General features: G+C 42.0%; 1 protein-coding gene across 1 annotated transcript in view; it reads right to left on the reverse strand.

The window, feature by feature from the left end:
* Positions 1 to 392: 392 nt before the first annotated feature.
* SMURF1 (SMAD specific E3 ubiquitin protein ligase 1) overlaps positions 393 to 20,674 on the reverse strand; it is a 48,657-nt gene continuing 28,375 nt past the window's right edge. Inside the window, exons 3-19 of the mRNA XM_054390871.1 lie at positions 18,660 to 18,698; positions 17,593 to 17,701; positions 16,785 to 16,918; positions 16,593 to 16,658; positions 15,386 to 15,461; positions 14,776 to 15,014; positions 13,369 to 13,453; positions 10,885 to 11,031; positions 9,198 to 9,402; positions 8,825 to 8,928; positions 6,694 to 6,808; positions 5,550 to 5,728; positions 4,622 to 4,759; positions 4,116 to 4,236; positions 2,131 to 2,332; positions 1,242 to 1,317; positions 393 to 533 (exon numbers count right to left, since the gene is read on the reverse strand). Of these exons, the coding sequence (XP_054246846.1) occupies positions 434 to 533; positions 1,242 to 1,317; positions 2,131 to 2,332; positions 4,116 to 4,236; positions 4,622 to 4,759; positions 5,550 to 5,728; positions 6,694 to 6,808; positions 8,825 to 8,928; positions 9,198 to 9,402; positions 10,885 to 11,031; positions 13,369 to 13,453; positions 14,776 to 15,014; positions 15,386 to 15,461; positions 16,593 to 16,658; positions 16,785 to 16,918; positions 17,593 to 17,701; positions 18,660 to 18,698 (2,135 nt within the window). The 3' untranslated portion in view covers positions 393 to 433. The remainder of the gene's footprint in view (positions 534 to 1,241; positions 1,318 to 2,130; positions 2,333 to 4,115; positions 4,237 to 4,621; positions 4,760 to 5,549; positions 5,729 to 6,693; positions 6,809 to 8,824; positions 8,929 to 9,197; positions 9,403 to 10,884; positions 11,032 to 13,368; positions 13,454 to 14,775; positions 15,015 to 15,385; positions 15,462 to 16,592; positions 16,659 to 16,784; positions 16,919 to 17,592; positions 17,702 to 18,659; positions 18,699 to 20,674) is intronic.

Raw genomic sequence — 20,674 nt, forward strand, 5'->3', positions numbered from 1 at the left:
CTACCAGTTGCAAGTCCTCAGCAAATTAAGCTCATTCTTAATTACACTTTGATTCTCTTGTTAAAAAAAAAAACAAACAACAAAACCAACCCCAGGTCACTGACCCTATCACAATATGTGTTACAAATCTAGCAGAATATCCTGTGTAACCAAAGCCAAATGCTGAACTTGGCTGCATATTGTTTTATGGGGAATGGAAGAAGAGGGAAGGGGTTATTGTAACAAAGGGGAGAAAACAGAGTTGGAAACCACCAACAAAAGCCCCCACACCCCCACCCTCCTCCACCAGTGGTGGAAGGGAAACAGCCCTGTCTCTAAGTTGTCTATAGAGTTCTGATGCTTCAGACAGCTTAGCAGGAAGTTCACAGCAAGCTTCTTCTAGCTTTTAATTTGGTGGTCCATGAGCTAGCATCTGTTTCCTTTGGTTGCTTTTTCACTCCACAGCAAACCCACATGTCTCTTCCACAGCTGTCAACAGCTTCTCATAAAGCTTCTCGTATGACTCGTAAGGCGGAATGTCAATCCGGTTAAAGCTAGAGGGGAAACCACAATAAAATATTTATTGGGGAGGGGGAAAATAAATATTCCAGATCAGCCACAGAGAGAGAGAGGGAGGATTTGTACAAGTCAGAGAAAGCCTCAGCCACTTCAGTGGCCAAAGCAGAGAAGATAAAAGCCAACTGTGTTTCTGCTGCAGACAAGCACAACTTAATAGGGCAGTGTTTGGGAGGAGGCAGGTGGCAGATGCAGGAGACCTGCAGACAAAGCAAGACATCAGACAGGCCTAGCCCCTGCTCTGTCTGCAGACAATCTGCTGCTGCCCAAGTGATTTCCTGGCTCTGATAGAGTGAGACTTCCGAACCAGAGCTCAGTCCTGTGCCTGCACTGCACTGCTCTTTACATCTGAATACCATTCTCTGTTGTAATCCTGCCCGAGGACTGCTGTGAGTCATTCCTCAGTGAATGCTTTCGCTGAATATGGAGACATAAATTTCCAAGCTCCTCACTATCCAGAGTAATTGACTCTGGGGTAAGTGAAAACCAGAGAGAGTAAAGAAGACAAATCAAGCTAGGAGGAGAGAAGTTGATTCTTTTGCTGGCTGCATAGTACAGATTTTTCCAAGCTAGCGGAACACACATCTCTGCGTATCACATGGTTAATCCATGCCCAGGAGAGATGAGTCGTCTAAGCCAAGACAAAGGGGAAGCAAGCACTGACATGCAGAATGTTTCCATCTTACCAAGTGTGGGCTTTGGGAAGGTTGTCTGTGTTTGCATCTATTAAGTGGATGGTAAACAGTCTGGGTCCTGCAGCGCCTGTAGAACCTTAGACAGACATTCTAGTTAATGCACTTCAACAAAACATCATTCACACACACCAATTCTGCTGCTTAGAAAAAGGCAAGAGAGAAAATTAGAGTTCCAGCTGCAAACACAAATGTCACAGGCTAAATCTGTAGCTGATGAAAGGGTGGCAGAAGTGCTAAGGCTGTCCATGACAATTCATTCCCAAACCAGTATTTTGGAAAGCTGCTAAATTTTATCTTAGCAAAGCCACACCTTTAAAAATCAAAAGATTTTAAGTGGCAAGGAGGTTTTCTTTGTAAAACAGAACTATGGATTTTAATTTTCAACATCAGTTTACTGCCAGCCAACAGATGGAATGTTAGCAAGAGAATCACAACAGTCTGGGACACACTGCCACTTTTTCTGGTAACAAAAACTGCAGTTTTCAGGAACTTGGTTTAAAGTCCAGTGTCTCCTTGCCAACCGTTGAAGGGAATACAATTCTCATGTGAAAAAAGTTGTTTGGTCAGCTCTGTAATCGTGTGTGTGTTTGCATGCAATCACCATCAGTCCACAGAGTTGTAGGAGACTGATAAGCTAATATTGACAGCAGTCAAAGCACTACATGATGACAGATTCTCCAGCTTCCACCACTATCAGCAAGGGCTGAAGTGGTCACCATCAGCAGAGCTGCTGACAAATGTAAAACTGCTCTTGGGATCTGAAGCCTGCAAGTGCTTGAGTTATCCAGCAATGCGCTGATACTTTACAAGGGGCTAGTAAACACCACACCATCTTTATCTTTCTCCCACCCAGGATTAACTTGGCCTCCACATCAGTCACCTTGTAAAGCCTTGAAACCTTGAAGTGGGACACGTGTCGAACCCGTCACAAACTGCAGCAGCCTTGCCCTTCTTTCTTCATCAAATGTTTCCACTGCCTGCCAGAACCACTTCACAATATTGCTATCTGCCATGCAGTGCTTTAGACGTGTGTTTGACTTCCAGTCGTTCAGGTCTATCTTATCCAGGCCTCCTATGATTAGCTGTTAAAGGATTAGAAAATGCTTTAGCACTGGGAGGCAGTTGAGGTTTGCAGCTATAGAAACATACATCCACCTAGCATTCTTTACGTGCTTGAGCCACCTTTTTCCTGCAAGGTAATGCTCCAAACCAGGCAGTAAATCTCTCCAGTTTAACTGCAATAAAAGTGAGGCCAAGCAGTACACTCACCAGAACCAGAGTTTTCAGAAGAAACTAGTCAGAAGCTCATTCAAGCCCTGCTTTGTTAAATCTCTGCTACCTGACAAGCACAGCATGTCCTTATGAGGGTCCAGCACAGAGTTGGATGAAGGCAAACCATCTGCTGCCCTACACCACATCACTGTCCTGACACAGGTTTGCTCTCGAGGTGCCAATACCAACTACAACAACGTCCTGCTCCATTTACAGATTCGCAGAGTGGTTTGGCTTGGAAGAGATCATCTTGTTCCAACCCCCTTCCACAGGCAAGGTCACCTCCCACTGGACAGATTGCTCAAGGCCCTGTCCAATCTGGCTTTGAACACCTCCAGGGAGGGGGCATCCATAACCTCCCTGGACAACCTGTTCTAGTGTCTCACCACCCTCACTGTAAAGAATTTCTTCCTAATACCCAGTCTAAATCTACCCTCTTCTAGCTTCAATCCATTGCCCTTTGTCCTAGCACTACAAGCCCTTGTAAAATATCCTTCCCCCAGAGAGACTTTTTACACCCTAGTTGGGTTGCTGTTCCACAACAAACTAGAGAAACTTTTCATCTGTTTCCTGATGTCCTTTGTGAGAGGCTCTGACACAGACCTGACAATATTACTTCAATCTCTTTCCCAGCTGACACTAGGATGCAAAACACTGTAAAAAAGGAAGTCACCGCTGACCATGAATCTCACCACCTCCCCCAGCAACAAAAAAAAAACAGCAGAGAGAAAACTTCATCCCTAAAGATGGCTGTCACATTCTAACCTTCCAACAGTTTTTCATATTGAGGATCACATTTCTGAGAGCCACCATTTAGCAGCTGCCTGTTTTGTGCCACCAAGACAGCAGCCACTTACAATCATTTATGTTCCCAGGGCAGTTGTGTCTGCTCTGACGCAGACGGCACTGAAATATTGAATGGATTTTTAATCTGCCTTTTCAAGCTGCTAGCAAATGGAATGCAGTAACTTCATGGGATTAATCAGCATGCACAAAGGGCTAGCACGAAGCTGGTGCTTCCAGCCTCACACATGATGTTCCACAGGTTGCCTCATTTTATTTAAAAGGGCAAAGACAAGAGGGAAAATTGCTCTAACAGGAATTATTTGAAGAGGCAGCATTCTCCACCTCAGGATTAAATGAGAAGACAGACAAATTTCTTTTCTATATGCACTACACTTCTATTTTAGTCCCTGTAAACCATACTCTGTGTGCATATAGAAACAGCCATGTATGAAAACAAGCTCTGAGGTAGATAACACGTTAGGTCTTGCCAACAATTCCTCAAGCTTGCAGCTCGGAGGAAGCCCTCCCTGCTCGGACCACCTGCTTTGAGCATTAGTTCTTGGTTAGGCAATGTGGTGTATTTGCCTTTCTCTGTTTAAATAGCCCTCTCGATCATCTTAACCCAAAAAATGCATAAATAAACCAAAAAGGGTTTGGTTAAACAAATACACAGCTTTCTGGGATGTAAACTGGAACAAGATGTGTGAGGTTTGGTTTATGTTTTGGTTTGGTTCTATAAAAAAATCAGTGCTGGATTGTGGATCAAACACACGACACAACAATATTCCACGTGGATAAAACATGTACCTCCAGTTCCTTCTGGTCAAAGGGCTTAAGGAGATGTTGAGGAATGAGTTCATTAAAACCTTTCTGCAGAGCCAGGAACTGTGCCTCTATTCCTCTCATAAAGCGCCAGTTTACGTACAACCTGGGGGGAAAAAACAGCGCCAGGGATGACGAGCTGACGGGTGGGATTCTACCCACCCAGGAGAGCTGGGAAATGCTCACTCTGCAGAGGAACTTGCTTTAGAACACACATTTTGTATTATGAAAGAAGTGCTTATCAGTTCCTTTTCTCATCAACAATTAAACATTGCACCATCACCAGAAGAACCAAAGTACAAATCACAGCTTCATCTTCCCGGCTCTTACAGTAGTGCTTTGTGTGAAAACACTCCTGGCATTCACCACTCCAGTGCTTCCTCCCCAAATACTTATTTCATTAGTCTCACTATTTAAAAAAAAAAAAAAATCATCTGTTTACTACCTTCTTTCCCCTACCTTTGCAGGAAATGATTTTTATTCTGCAATACCTGACGTATTCTTTCTTGTTCTCTTCTGTCACTGGAATATTCCTGCCGTTTGGTTTAAGCTCATGCTGCAGAATCCTCCCAAAAGCATTGTGCTCCACACAGAATGTATGATCCAGAACTGGGGTGATATCGTTCTCCCTGGCAATGGAAAGACAGAGGGCAAATCCAATGTTGTTGATTTTTGGGTGACTCTCAGCAGTGAGGTTGGCAGTTTGTTATTTGAACCCTTAGTAAGCCCTCAGTAACCACTCAGCTGCATTTCATACCACAGTCACTAACTCCACATGCATTTAACTATACAGAAAGAGCCTGATCAGATGTGGATCATCCATCCAATTCTACAAGTTCTCAGGATAGTGACTAAAACTCTGTATACAGCAGTATCTGATATGTGGTCAGTGTATGTACAGCAATAACCTGATCTACTGTCATGGATGGCAGCCAAGATGGAGGAGATCACATGCAGTGGACTTACAACACCACCACTGCCTTGAAATACAAAACATCATGTGGGAGAAATGGAGACAATGCAAAGCTGAAGAGTTCCATTGAATGTTGGATTTTGTTCTAAACTGTAAGCATACAGAAGCCCAAATTATTTCCATTTTAATCAAAGTTGGTTTTCTTTTGAACGAGGCTGTATTTCCCCTCAGAACTGTTCTGGCTTTGGATTTTGACAGTGAGATATTCTACCATACCCATGCAAGGTTTCATGATCTAATTAAAATCTATTTTGCTGCAAGATGAGGCTGCAATGAAAACTTTTCCTCCATTATTTGGATCTTTTTGACACAAACCCAGTAGTTTGACAATTTGCATAGAGCTCCACCACTGCAAGGTTTTTGAGGACATTTTCTGTAAAGCTTTACCTCACCATTGCCAACAAGCTCTACCCCATCTTCTCTACAGTGAGAACATTGGTACTTACAAGATCCAGACTAAACTTTTGTGTAATTCTGGGTCAACAGATTCCAGATCAGAGAGCTGAATGGGCTTCCCCAGAAGCTGTTTGTAAAAGGGAACTGTGAAGCCCCCATTGATATAGTGTCCATGGAACACAGCCAAACCCATTATCCGACCAACAAAATGGAAATAAGACAAATGGTCCTGCAGGGAGAGAGGATTGACAATCAGGCAGTGGGAAGACACTGACATCTTGTGGTTCTGACTGCACCATCAGTGCATCTGCAGTGCAAGAAATCCACAACCCTCTGGGCAGGAGGAGCCACCACTTGTCCTCATAACTTAACCAAGAACAGAAGCTTTTAAGGATTAAATGCCTCAAACAAGTCTCTGTGCATCTGACTAATAAACTAGACACAAGTCCTCTAGGCCCCTCAAAGGGCAAAATTTGGAAACAGAAAATCCCCACAAACCCCCCAGAATCCAAGAAGGTACAACAACTTCAAACAAATGACTTTATTATTTGTTTAACCATCCCAATCTTTTTTGCTCCTGAGGAAGCAGGCCATGCATTTGCTTCCTTCACGTCTTTCATGCTGCTTATAAACTGACTTGAAAACTGAGGCTGGTTGAGATTCTTCCAATCTTCCTCCCCCATCTCACAGAGCAAATGTCAGGAAATGTCATGTCAGGAAAAATTCCCCTGTACTAATACAGAACTGCTGCTCCTTTAGGGTCTGCATCAACACCAATCCTCCAGGAAGAAGGGAAAAAAAAAAGCAAGCACAGCAGCTCACTGAGAAAGGGCAAGCAAAGGCACACAAGCCCTACAGCCATGGGGTGACACTGCTTAGAACACTGTTCACACAGCCACCTGCATCCACCCTGAGGATGAATTTCACCTATGTGTATCTGCTCAGAATCACCCTGCATCCCAGTCAGCACTGAGGAGCCTCAAAGAAATTAGACTGTCCTTGAAGCTTATCTCCTCTGTCGTGTTTTTAATTTCCTCACAAAACCCCCTCTGCTTCACAGTAAAAGACTCATTATAACATTCTTCCTCTGCTTTACCCTTCAGTTTACACACTTGTCATGGAAGAGCAGCTGTAACAAAAGGCTGCAGGGGAGATCTATTAAAGTAGGTAAGTCCCTCAGAAGTTAATACTCACAGGATTGATAGAAGAGTCTGGATTGATTTGCAGCATGTAAATATTATCTGTGGAGTACTGGAAGAGTCCATAATAGGGATTCAGCATTTCATGGCACAGTAAATACAACCATTCTCTGTCCGAAGAGAACAACAACAAAAAAAAATTTAGTGCAACTTCCACTGAAGTTTCAGACAGGACCATTCCTGTGAATCAGCAGTTATGAAGTTATGAAGTGCTCATTTTAAAATCAGATCACCTTCCATCACCCTCCATTTGCAGACCAAAAGGTATGCTTAAAAACATCCACAAAGTCTCTTACTCCACTCACATGCAGATTTGGCTTAGTTTAGAAGTACTTAAGGGATTCACATCCCAATGCCATCAACAACCTGTGAACAAGATCCACTTCCAAACACAGAGTTCAGGCTTTTGGAAGCTAAGGGACCTGCTCCTCTGCAATCTATGCAGTATAAAAAAATATTTTTTAAAAGTCTGTGATTTAACATCAGCTCAATCACTAAGGAAACGCTGATTTTACAAGGGTGACTAAAGAATCTCTGCTTTCAGAGATCAGAAGAGGAGGTGTTAGGTAAATTCTCTTACCACAGTAACATACCAGGACCTGAATGGGACTTAAAGCTATTTCTGACCTCCCAACTCACCATGACAAATAGCTCTTTATTATTAAATTTGGACTCATCCCAAGCCCAAAATATTCTGAGAGAACAATCAACTTCAGTGCTTAGAAGTGGAGTCTTCCTGATCTGAAAGAGTCTGTTGAAGCAAATGGGCAATTACAAAAGCCATCAGGGCAAGAGGATGTCAACAGCAGAGACACACAGGGTTGCCTCGGGTAAGGCAGCTCAGAATGTTCCAGCTTCTTTCCTTTGTCCAGTGATGGGCTGCTGAAAGACACCCAAGTGGGTGATGCAGCCTTTGTGGATTTGAGAGACTTCTCAGTGAATTTACACAAAGCATCTGAGCCACTGCAAACGCTGAGCACGATGCTACAATCGATGCTACAATCGAGTCCAGAACTTCCCATCCAATGCCACCTCCCATCCAATGCCACCCACAGGGAATTATTAAGGCAGAGGCAAATCTTCTCTAAAATTTTAGGCTTTATTGAGGATTACTTCATCTCCACTCTTGCTCCACCAGATAAGAAGACTCTCCTGAAGGTGTCTGAGATGTAACAAGAAGGAACACCTATTGTCTTGCAATCCATTCACTGGAAAGCAGACAGCTACATTTAACAAAATGTTCACTGCCATTTGGATTTTACTTCACAGCCTATATCCCTCTTGAAAGATCACTTTGACCTGATCACACTTTCACTTATGAAACTGGAGCCTGTTGCTGGGATCAGCACTTTCTCCAATATCAGCAGCTTAGCCTGAACAAGTCTTTTACACTGGCTGGGTAATGGTGATGAAAACAGAGTACACATGGAGAGGAGGGGAAACAAACACCTCAGTCAGGTGTTAATTCCAAACACTCCTAAATACCACCTATACTCTCTCCTGTGAAGAAAGACTGAGAGACCTGGGGCTGTTTAGTCTTCGAAGGGAAGGCTGAGAGGGGATCTGATCAACATCTAGAAATATCTGAGTGGTGCACATCAGGAAAAGCCAGTTGCTTTTCAGTGATGCCCAGTGACAGGACAAGGAACAACGGGTGCAAGGGAGAACACAAGGAGACAGCTCTTTACAGTGAGGCTGATGGAGCACTGGAACAGGCTGCCCAGAGAGGCTGTGCAGTCTCCTTCTCTGGACACATTCAAAACCCACCCAGATGCATTCCTGTGTGGCCTGCCCTATGTGACCCTGCTTGCGCAGGGGGCTTGGACTTGATGATCTCTGGGGGCCCCTTCCAACCCCTAACACTCTGTGATTCTCTCATTCTGTGATTTAGTATGAGCCTTTGATACCAGGAAGGCTGTGGGACAACTGTAAATCACATGCTTCCCCTTTGCTCTTCATATCTCCCATGATATGAAGAGCAAAGCTACAAGTGCTACCCATACAGCAGATCACAAATAGCTTACATATGCCATTAACTGAGAATCTGAAAGGCAATTGCATCAGCCACAGGTCACTCTAAGGACAGTGTTACAGTTAAAAAGTGGCAGACAACCCCCAACTCTCACCTTGCTACTCCTCCATAATCCAGGCCTTCCTCTCCTCGAAATTTCACCATGAGCCTCTTTTTCAAGTCCTTTGGTCTCATCTTCATTATCTGACGGTAGGATTCCTGTAGGTGGATTTTTTTACAATTAGCTATTCTATTTCCTTCCTGCAGCTGTCTACTAAGATGCATTTATGTAACACAGATTTGTCACTCAACTGCAGAAAACACTGTTCTGTTGAAATGCTGATCTGAAGCAGACTGCAATGACAAGCCTGTTACACTTGGTGGTATTCACTGCCTCTCTCTGAGGCAAACTTGCTATAATCAAAGATCAGTTTTACTTAACTCTTGAGTAACAAAGGTGATGTTAGCAGCAAAAGTCAATCAAATACCTCAAATATTTCCTCTCTGGATACTTCAATGCGACAGTGGCCAGCCTGTGGTTGCTGAAGAGAGAGCTCATGTCTAAGAACTTTCAACTTTTGTACCAAGTCTCTTTCATATCTCTGTGCAGGCAACTCCTCACCATCCTCTAGTGATCCCTCATTTGGAGCTGGCAGAGGCTGCTGGCTGGGCTCTTTTAGCTGGCATTGATGGCTTTGGGGGAAGAAAAAAAAAAAGTAAGATATTTATTCCAGAAGTGTAACAAGGACTATTTAAAGCAATGATAGAAGGACTGATTAAGCTTCTCTAAGAGGAACCTGGAAACATATTCAGGTGGGTAACTTCCATAGCATCATTTCCCAGTGCTCAGGGACATAAGGAATGCAGATAATTGTGGGTAGATTCAGGCTGGACGTGAGGAAGAAGTTCTTCACCTTGAGAGTGGTGAGAGCCTGGAATGGGTTGCCTGGGGAGGTGGTTGAGGCCCCATCCCTGGAGGTGTTTAAGGCCAGGCTGAATGAGGCTCTGGCCAGCCTGATCTAGTGTGGAGTGTTCCTGCCCGTGGCAGGGGGGTTGGAACTAGATGATCCTTGTGGTCCCTTCCAACCCTGACTGATTCTATGATTCTTTGAAATAATTTCAGTGTTTTTCAGCTCAGATTTTATATGGCAATGCACTGTGGCAGGCTGTGAAGCATAGCCACTGAAAGCTGACTGAAAAAAGTTTGTGTCGTATTTTTTCCATATGAAGACAACTTTAAAGAGTGCAACCCAAAGAGAGGTGTCTAAAGGAGCAACAGCTTTATAAATGGGATTATCTAACAACTACAATGAACTTTACTCCAGCTTCATGCAAGATATGGCTGGAGATTCTTGGCACAGTACAAGACTGCATGTATAGTTACAGAAAAAAAAAAAAAAGATGCACATGTGCCAAATAGTTGCAGCTTCATGCATTCAACCATCCTTATCCATCAGTGCTTTATTTGGGTTGTGGAGAAAATATGTTTTAGCTACATAGATTCTCCAGCTGGCTCCAAGCACAGACAACTCAGATCAAGGAAAAAGCTTGATCTTGGGAACAAGCAGCACTGCCAGGCTGCTTCCAGGGTCAGTTCTGTAGCAGTTCAGCTGCCTTTGCATGAGGCAGAGCTTGAGATTATTATAATCCTGCTAAACCCAAACTGGCTGTGCACAGCACCAGGTGACCAGACTCCAGCTGGCTTTATGTTCCTGTTGTCTAGAGCTCAAGGGAGCATGAAGCAAGTTCAGGTCTAGTGTAGCTAGCAGAGAGCTAGAACTGGTAATGCCTGCCTGCTGTGGGACTGCCTGGCAGACCCTCTGCCCCACACCCCAGCATTTCCACAACTGTGTATTTGCTCCGGCACTGCTTGGGGCAATTTTATCAAACCAGCTTAGAAAGATTAGTGTTGTGCTGAAATAAGCAAGACCTCCCTTCAACTTGAGGACTGCAAAGCATAGTAAAAACATTTTGGAAGAGAGTCTGCAAAAAGCTGAGATATAACTAGCACTGAGAAGCAATGCTCAGACCTTGACTAGAGCACTGTTCCCCAATATTGTTATCATGCAGTTCTTCAGCTCCTCATGACTCCCAGACTGTAGTTAACACTAGACAAAAATAAGAGGTTTACGGATCCAAACTTGACATGAATTATTTATCTGGCAGGGTTCTTACTTCATGATGTGATGTAGTCGTGGATCTGTGAATTGTGTGGTTCTGTTATTGTGATCTACAAAATATATTCTTCCTGAAACTGTACTTCTGACCTCCCAACCTGGAGGCAAAGGTCCCAGTTCATCACAATTCACACTGTTAAGGTCTCTAAGGAGAAAAGCAAACAAAATGTTAAAGCACTTTGGAAGTTAAGATGAAACCAATTTACATTCATGAGAGAGGGGGAATGAATTTGGTGCTGATTGACTTTAGGCTATGAAAGCCTCAGGACAGACAGAAGAGCTGTTTTAAAGCTCTCTTAGAATCCGCAATCTAAGCAGTGCAACTCCCTATGCTTGCATGGGAGACAGAAAGGTAAATCAGCAAAACACCTTCTGTCTTTGAAAGGCTTTGAAAGTAACAAACCCATAGAGCTTAACAAGAACTTGAGTATCATTTATCATTTAGGTGATGACAGTGCTTCTGAGAGCTGTAAAAGGAGGATGAGACATTTTTTCATATCACAGACAACTTCTCATTAACCCTAATGTGATCCATATGCAGAAAACCAAACAATTAACCAAAAGCCCCTGCACGAAGCGTTGTCTCCAAACAATCAATAAGAAGCTAAGGCAGACAAATACTAAGATCAGACACAAAAAAAGTGTAAAATCATCTCTTTAATTAGATAAGGTTAGAATCCTGCCTGTTTGACTGATAAATCACTGAGAGGAAGACTTTACTAACACATTCACTCTTTTCATCCTAGGTATTTTAATATATATAGATATCTCCTGTGATTCTATGAAAGTTCAGGTATCATTCTAAGTGCTGCTAAAGGTAGTCACTCACTTTCAGGTAGTGTGAGAATTCACTCTGTAGGATGTATTTACACCTGGAAACCTCAAAACACTTAAGGTCCCAGCCACCTACTAGAGGAAAGCACTACAAGTGGCAAGAAAATGAAGGAGGGAAACCTGGAAATTATTTTTAGACAGAAAAGCTATTGCTAAGTATTCTCTAGACAGCTGGTATGGATTTATCCAGTATCCAGGGTTGAAGGCATCACTCTTTATATTTCTTTGCCAAAATCTAACCATCAGTACAAAGCAGTAAACTGAGAGGCTTTAGAATGGTAGAAGCACTTTGTACACCAAAGGCTTCAGTAATGTCACCCTGAGTACAAGCCAGCAAGGGATACACAGGAAGACAAACAGACCGACAGACAGACGAGCCTTTGTTAGGCTCCTTAAAGGAGATTATGGTTGTAACCATTTGTTTCAATCAGCTGTGCATCTGAAAGCACCAAGCAGATCTGATTACAGCAAGTTCCAACCTACATCTGTGCCAAACACCAAGGTTAGGGCTTTGCACTGCAAGTTGGTGGCATGAAAGCCACCTTTAGGTGACGTTAAGAGTGACCTGTGACTCACAAGATACTGCTGTGTCCACCTGGTCCTGAAAACCCATCTCTTAAGATTTTTTTGAGAGAAGAAACAGTATCAGTTCTTAGGCTAATCAGCATCACTTGAAGAAGAGTCAAGGCTTTGGGCACAGAAGCCTGACATGAGTGACATGAAGAATGAGCACTGTCATTGCATCTTCCAATGATACCAGCTAATCTAACATCAGTTATTTCCCCCTATCAACTTTATTTTTCATATCCTTCCAGATACTATGCTTTTATCAACACTTCTGCTTACACTACATTATATCCCTTTTCTAATATCCTGTTGTCACATTCATGGATTATCCAGCAGCTGATGGAGTTACAAACTTTATGTTTCACTCTTGAATCTGGTGTGCAGGTGGTCCAGTCAAGCAGGCCAGATTCAGAGATCCTCAAGGAAGAGAGCCAGACCTTAGGCACAAAGACCTGGATTAACTGCAGGTTAAGGTTTAAAGAAGCTTTACTAAATTAATCATGTGGAGGATTCAAGTTTTCTAGCTGCAAGTAATTGGACTAAAGCATAAAAAACCCCAAACCAACACCACTTCAAGTTTAAAGACAAGTAATCTCTGTTTCAGTTATATATGAGGGAACATGATTAGAGCCAAAGTTAGAAACTCAATACTCAAGAAATGAGGGCTTTAAGAAAGTAGCCACTTTTTTTCCCCTTCAATTTGAAGTCCAAACAGTTTTAATATTCAAAACAAAAAAATTAAATATATTTAGGATTCAGAAATCTGTAGCTTCACCAAACCCCAAAGTTAAATTGACATTTTAGGAACAAATTTTCAACTGGGAATTCCTGAAGGATCAGATATTTTTTTTTCCCCTTTTTGTTTTCCATGATTCACAAGTAGATAATTCTTTCTTTCACACAGAGTCATTCTTACCTTCTGGTGAAAAGGTAACTAGACAGATTCAAATTATTCCCCTGCTGGGAGCTCTCCCTTTAAATCCAGACAGGTCATTTCATATATTTTAACTCTTAAAAGATTCTGCTTACTGCCACAGAGACACAAGCCCCACAGAAAATCTGGCTTCAGAACTATACATACCTTGGTATCCTAGGGTCATGCCATGTGCTAACTCCAGTCTGTGTGTGCAAAAAATAAACCTGTCCCTGTACCGTTGTTCTTTGCTCTGTGGAAAAGAAAAGATTATTCTTAATTAAGAACCTGAAAAAAAAATAAAAATAAAACCCTAGAATTATCAGGTTGTTCAAGCCATTAGCATATGAGCTTTCTGTCAGAGCTAGGAGGAAGTACTTGAGCCTTCTCCCTGATTTCTTGCAGCACAGACTCTTTTGACCTCAGACAGTGTCTTCACAAGTTTATTTGAATACACACTCCAAGTGTTCCTTTTGAAACTCCCAAACCACCAGTATGGTTTACTTTGCATTTTTATTTTTAGATTTTAGAGACAACCCAAAGCCCCCAAGCTGGATTTCTGCACTCCTAGATTTGCTGTGTTCTTTTTCTCCAAGTTTTAAAATCTCCTTAATCTTACCCTCCCTAATCTTCTGTACTACTGGCTTCTTTTGTTGCTTTTCTATTTTTCCTGATCTTTTCTCACATGTGGGCTCAAACCTACACAACATGCCAAGGGGGAAGGAAAAAATAGCATTACTGCTCTAGTTTGAAGAGCTCTTTACATTCACTCTCCCTAGATACACAGCCAAGATTAGCAGTGGATTTTCTTTAGCAGCATCATACCACAACCTCATGTTTAATTTACCAGCAACCCCTCAGTGTATCCTGGCATAGCCAACTGCTAATTAGCCAAACTCCCATCTGCACTGCTCAGTTCCCTTTCCAAAATGCAGCCCATTAAATGCACATGGATGCTGCGTGTTCTGACAGGTAAACCACATCTATGTATTATAAGAAGGAACATTTTTTTTCTCTGAAGTCGTTTGAGAATAACTTCAATTTCATAGTCCTGTGTGGCAGTTTTAAGCTGTGCCTAGGAAAATTTTCTACAGGTTGAATAGGAAAGTGGTATCATGTAAAGAAATTACCAATGGATGCAAAGGAAAATAATCCCATTGGTCTGATATCTAACAAAGTCAGTTGTATAAACTAACTCTCTTTTCAGCTTCTTTGCTCTAGCAGATACTAGCTGGTGCCTCTGCTAGCTTGCTGACCTTCGCTGCTTTGTTGTGGCTAATTACTAACAAGCTACTCTCTGCTCTTCTCCTCTTTCTTTTCTTTTGTATATAGGATAAGGGAAGGGAGCAGGGAGGGAGAAGCTGTTGGTAACCCCCTGGTTTTGTCCAGGGGGAAGGTTCTTGTGTTTACAAAATTGTAAGTACATGTAAATAGTGTATATTTTGTACCTATTCACAGCATTCCATATTTCTAGATTTTAGAGTGCTTGTAGATTTGCTTTCAACTGAGCTGGTCTGGCACTATTATTTTGGGAGGTAATTTCAACCCACCACATTCTGGAAAACTAACTCTTACCGTAGCCTTCTGGTAGGTCAGGCGACTGGTGGCCATGTGGCCTGTTCTGAGGGGTCTGGACATGACCTCTGACTTCAGGAGTCCGCAGTCGCTGTGCCTGGAGCCTCTGATCTTGACTTGGAGACTCTACAAAGCGACAGTTTCCTCCCCCAGCAGCCCCTGTCGTGTCTGTATATGGTGCTGGTTCTTCCATAAAGTAGCTCAGCGGCCTTCCTGGTCCAGAGTCTTCATAAACCGTCCTGAGAATGGGGAAACTTCAAGAGTTTCCATCACGAGAGAAGTGAATGCAGAAAAAAAACCTGTTTCTCTCTCTATCCATTACTTCAAGTAATGCAACTTTTAACCCAAGACATGCCCAACTTTCTTAGTGTTTTTACATTCCAAATTCCTCATGGAAGCAGAAGCAGTGGTAACAAAAAAAGATCACATCCTACCTAGTTTAGCTTATTTTCTTCAAGGAAGTATCCAGCTATAACTTTACTACCTGATACATATTCCCAGACAATATATTAGTCATGCTGATAGTAAATATTTCTACTGTTAGTTACATTTCTTTTCCCCCACATATAAACCAGTTTTGCTAATTAAGTGTAAAGAAAGCAATCCTTACCCTTCATTCTCCAAAAGCCCTCTACAGTCTACTACAGAACCTCCTGTGCCTATCCTGTCCCTTGTCTGTAAACTGACTGAAATAAAAACAAAACAAAACAAACAAAAAACAAACACAAGTTAATGATGAAAGAACAACTGTCCCCTTAGAAACACCATCAAGCCAAACAACCCACATATATAACAGGGTAAAATATTAAGGAGAGAAACATCCTACACATGGGAGCCCACCACTTAGTGAATCTGCTTCTATAACCCTAAAACATTACTGATTTTTATTTTTTTTCTACAGAGAGATGAGAAACCAGAGGCTCCACTCTCTCAAAGATTCAGCTGAGTTTATTACTGCAAATATCAAACACAGAATAAAAAAAAACAAACCACAACCAAACAAACCAAAAAACACAACCCAACCAAATTACAGCATGGTGGAGGTTGGAAGATACCTCTGGAGACATCTTGTCCAACCCCCCCTGCTAAAGCAGAGTCCCCAGAGCGGGTTGCCCAGGATCACATCCAGATGGGTTTGGAATCTCTCCAGAGAAGGAGACTCTGCTGTGTCTCTGGGCAGAGGTTTTGGGGACATGTCAGGTTCTAGAGCTGTGTTCCATGAAGCTCCAGAAAGCTAAGCTGGAGAGAACCAGCTCACCACTAGATGTCATCCTTACAGTGAGAATTCGGGGCTTGCCAGCTCTATTTGCGCATCAATGAAAAGCTTGTGCCAGGCAAGCGGCAGGCAGCAAGAGGAGGCAAAATGGGGTAAATTAGGTGTCAAACTAGCACGGCCTTGTTGAAATTTGGAAATGAGTTACACGACTCAAAGGTATTAAAAGCACAGTCTGCAAAATTTCTTTGAACAACTCCAGATCTTCTTCTCCACAGAAGAATCTTTGCCTGTCCCCCTTGGCCCAAATGAAGCAGCTGCACGGTAGCATTCACCATTCCAGAGCGGCATTAGAAGCCTTGCCAGATGGATTCCCTTGCTGTAATATGATTTCCCACTACCAGCTGAGAGAAAACAAAACTCCTACGTAGCAGTACCATCAAAATTTTTCAGGTGATGTAATTTAATCCCATTAAAGCCCAAAGAAACAATGCAGACAAGGCAGAGAAGCAACAATGACTGCAGGTTTCTTTTGTAATGCAGCATTTGTCTACCTGGTGTATTTCCCCCAGAAGCTGAAAGTTTCAGCTGAGAGTATTCTTACCCACTATTTGGCCTCGTACAGCATCAGTATCTGTGGGGTTTAGTTTGCATAGATCCAAACGCTGGTCTGCAAAAGGAGAACAGGAAAAAAAGATCAACAAACCACTGGGGTGGGGCGGGTGGGAATTCTATTCACTACTCAGGCACAAGGCACCAAAGGTTCTTGATTGCCCCAGGTAGGATTTGCTCTTACATCCAGTATCTTTTAGCCTGCTGATGGCATTAGAGAGGAGTCGGACACACCCCAGGAAGCCAGCTCCCTGTTTCTTGTGGATTTTCTTATGGTTCCATACACTGATGGTTATGGAATCTGTCTTCCCAACGTAGCTAGAAAAATACACATCAGAAGAATAATTTTAGGGGGGAAAAAAATAATTTTTTTAAAATATCTTTTTACTCCACAGAATTAATGCTTTATTTGGCACAAATTCTGATACATTTTACTGCATTGGTCATGCTGCTTTATTGTAAATACAGCAGAACTTAAGCCTGAAATGGTGTTATTAATGAATTACTGCACTATGAGTTCACACAGCATGTGAAATTGATATTGCTGCCACATGAATTTCACTCCCGATGGCCCCGTTAAAAGCTATTAACAACAAGCTGATTAATCTAACAAAAAACTTTACCATTTCTGTTTCTAACAATCTGAAGAAAAATAAATCACTACAGCAAGGACAATCTTTCGTAAAAGCTGGGCTGCACTGCTCCAGCAGAGCTTTTCTCTAAGCAGCTATGCTGTGTGGCAGAAATTCCCAAATTCAAACACCTACAATTAAAGTACCATAGGCTCCTTTATTAACAGGTCATTTCTTCTTGTAAAAAAAAAAAAAACAAAAAACAACAACAAAACCCACCCAAACCAACCCAGTCCTCCTCATCAAATGTGACTCTCCCTGCTCACACAAAATGAAGCTGCAGTGCCAAGCCTTGCGTTCCATTTACAAGATAAATCCCCAGAGTGGTTTTTTGACTTATGACCTTAACAAGCAACTCACAGATCGTAATGCTGGTTCCATTTGGGGTCCAATGTGTTCTTCACAGTGTCAGTCGAATGGCACTGACCTGACCCATCAACAACTATTTTTGCAAACGGGTCAGGAAGTCCTGTGGAAGGCAAAAAGTGCCGTTAAACACAGGACTTTTTGTTTTCTTTCTTCTGAGATAATGCTAGTGTGAGCTTCTGCTTCCTCCACCCCCCCCCCCCAAGAAAGGAAAGTTGCCATTATCCTGAAACTATTTTATTAAATCCAAAGTAGAGAATAGAGTTCCTGCTTAGGTAACATACTTCTGACATGCAGATCAATCTCTGCCAGAAATTGTGAAAGGTTTTAGCAAACAAAAGGTTAAACATAGAATCATAGAATTGCTAGGGTTGGAAGGGACCTCAAGGATCATCCAGTTCCAACCCCTCTGCCATGGGCTGTTAGGGACACCTCACACTGGATCAGGTTGCTCAGAGCCACATCCAGCCTGGCTGCAAAAACCTCCAGGGATGAGGCTTCTACCACCTCCCTGGGCAACCTGTTCCAGTGCTCAGGGCTGCTCTCAAGCCAGTAGTTACTGCCCAGCTTGTATTGGTGCTTGGGGTTGCCCTGACCAGATGCAGGACCTTGCACTCAGTTCTAAACATGCTTAATTCAAGAGTGGAAACACATGTATAGTGGTAAGTAAGCATTTTTATTCTGTCTTTAACATAATATTGAGACTGCAGCCCTGAGGTACTTTACTCATACCCTTGGCACACTTTACAAACAGAGTACTCTTTGAGATGGATTCTCTTGGTACCCACCCCACACAGACTTGTAAGCAGCAACCTGCTTGTGGGTTCATTAGCCAGACTTTAAAATAGAATTTGAGAGTACTTGGCCTTTCCAACTTGAGAGTGTACACTATCTAAATACAACTCTGAGTAAGGTGTACTCATGTAGTAATGCAATGTTACGGCCAGAATGGAGTCACAGAACAAACGACACACATAGCTGAGCCCCGACAGCAATGCACAATCTACAACTCAATCTGATTCATCAAGAGCAGAAAGTTATACAATTAGGGGTGTACTTACTGAAGAAATCTTTCTTTGCAAGGTTCTTGGCACATAATACTGCAAAACAAAACATCAGACAAAGACATCTTAAGACCAGAAGAAAAATCCTTTCCAGCAATCAGAGGAGCTACAATACTACCTGATCATAATTCATAAAAACCACCCAAATATTAAATGTGAACATTGTTTGCTCTAGATAAAGATTTATATGAACAGAAAAATGCCTTTGATGCTTTTGTTCTATTGTTAGAAAACACAGAAGGTTTAATGAACGCTCTTTTGTATTAAAACCTCCTCCTTTCTATACTGCATGCTTACACAAATGCTAAACCAAGAGTTGTTTTGTTGTTGTCCTTGTTTCAGAACCCACCCACTTTAGAATAAAGACTGAACAGTTTCTGAACCAAGAAAACTGTTCTGGGACTCCTGAAAGAGATTTCTACACTAAGTCCCATCAAACACAGTGCACACAAAAGGTACCACGACACTTTGTAAAACACAACATGGGAGGTGGAAGTTTGCAAATACAAAAAGGTTCTGTGGTAGGTAGGACAGGATCTCACTCAGGAATAAAAATATATACTGGGGGGGAAAGAAAAAAAAATCTGCATCAAGATGTTTCCCTTCGAAAAGGCCACAAATGAGACACTTTCCTCTCTGCAATTCCACTAAATAGCACAGTAGGTTAAGCAAAAATGAGATCAGGAAACCTGCATCAATCTCCATGTCTGCAGCTCTATCACCAGCTACAAGTCTAAATTTGCTTTCCAGTAAGGACTGCTCAGTGAAAGCTCAGCAATACACATTGTTCAGTATCCATTAAACTCTTACAACAGGTCAGGGAAAATAATTTACAGAGCCCAAAATGAAAATATTAGAGCTCTAACTTATCTAAAACTAGGATCCAAGAGAGGAAGGTAACTGTAAAGGACCTAACTGGTTTTGAGGTAGTCTGTTTCCCCCCCAATTCTTATCTGTCAGAAAGAGAATGAATGTTCAGAAAGATACTCAAAGGGACATTTTCCCTGGCACAGACCATTTCTCTTTCTTGTCTGTATCTCACCTTCCTCCTGACTTCCACTCAATCTCACCTTATATTGAGGAAAGTGAAAGCACGGTAACAAAAATAGGGGAGGAAATATTTCTTTATGACACTTGTACTAGAAGCAGCTCCAAAGCAATGCTTCCCACCTAACACAGTTAGCAGAGTAAAAACTGCTTCACCTCGTATGTCGAACAAACAGCCCAAAGAACTCCACTCCTTAAGCCAGATGTTCATGGAAAAAAATACACAAATCCTCCGTCTTAGCAATAATTAAAGCAGCCACACCAGGAAACTATTTTTAGAATGGATTAAAAATTACTTATTTCTTATGCTGACAAACTGTGTAACCAGAGAGAGCTTCTCTTGGGTTATTTTTTTTAACAGCTGACAAAAAAAAAAAGGAAAGGTGAAATCTGCAGGACTATGGCAATTCAATTTGAAACAAAACAGGATTACAGAATCATCATCCAGTGTTCTATGGCAGCAAGGCAGAGCAACCTTTAATTTCCTCTTCCTGTTGTGAGTGCTTCAAAGGAGAAAAAAATACCAAAAAACCCAGGAATAAGTCCAGGTAAAATCAGAACTTGTGTGTTCTAGTACTAGCCAAAAGGAATTTTAAAGGCCCTGAGAGTGGTAGAACTTTTATTTATTTTATTTCTTTTTCTTAAACCAAATAACTCATTTTACTTCCCCATCCCCAATTTTAAGAACACATTATTGAGCTGGAAAAACATTGCATCGATAACTATCTGTATATATAGCCTAGCTATATAATTACTACCTTTATTCTATATTTCAGGTGTGCTTTCCAGAGCTAAATAGCAGCATAGGTTTCTAAAGCTGTTATTGAAGAATTAATTTTTTTTTTCATTTAACGCTTTTCCCTCTGCCACAGGCTCTCAGTCTGCAGCCCATGAGCACAGCTGCCAATTTTCCAGTTGCAGCCTGTGAAACCCTCAATTTTAGGTTGCAAAAATCATTACTCTTT

Source organism: Indicator indicator, chromosome 22, assembly GCF_027791375.1.
Source record: "Indicator indicator isolate 239-I01 chromosome 22, UM_Iind_1.1, whole genome shotgun sequence".
Classification (NCBI taxonomy): domain Eukaryota; kingdom Metazoa; phylum Chordata; class Aves; order Piciformes; family Indicatoridae; genus Indicator; species Indicator indicator.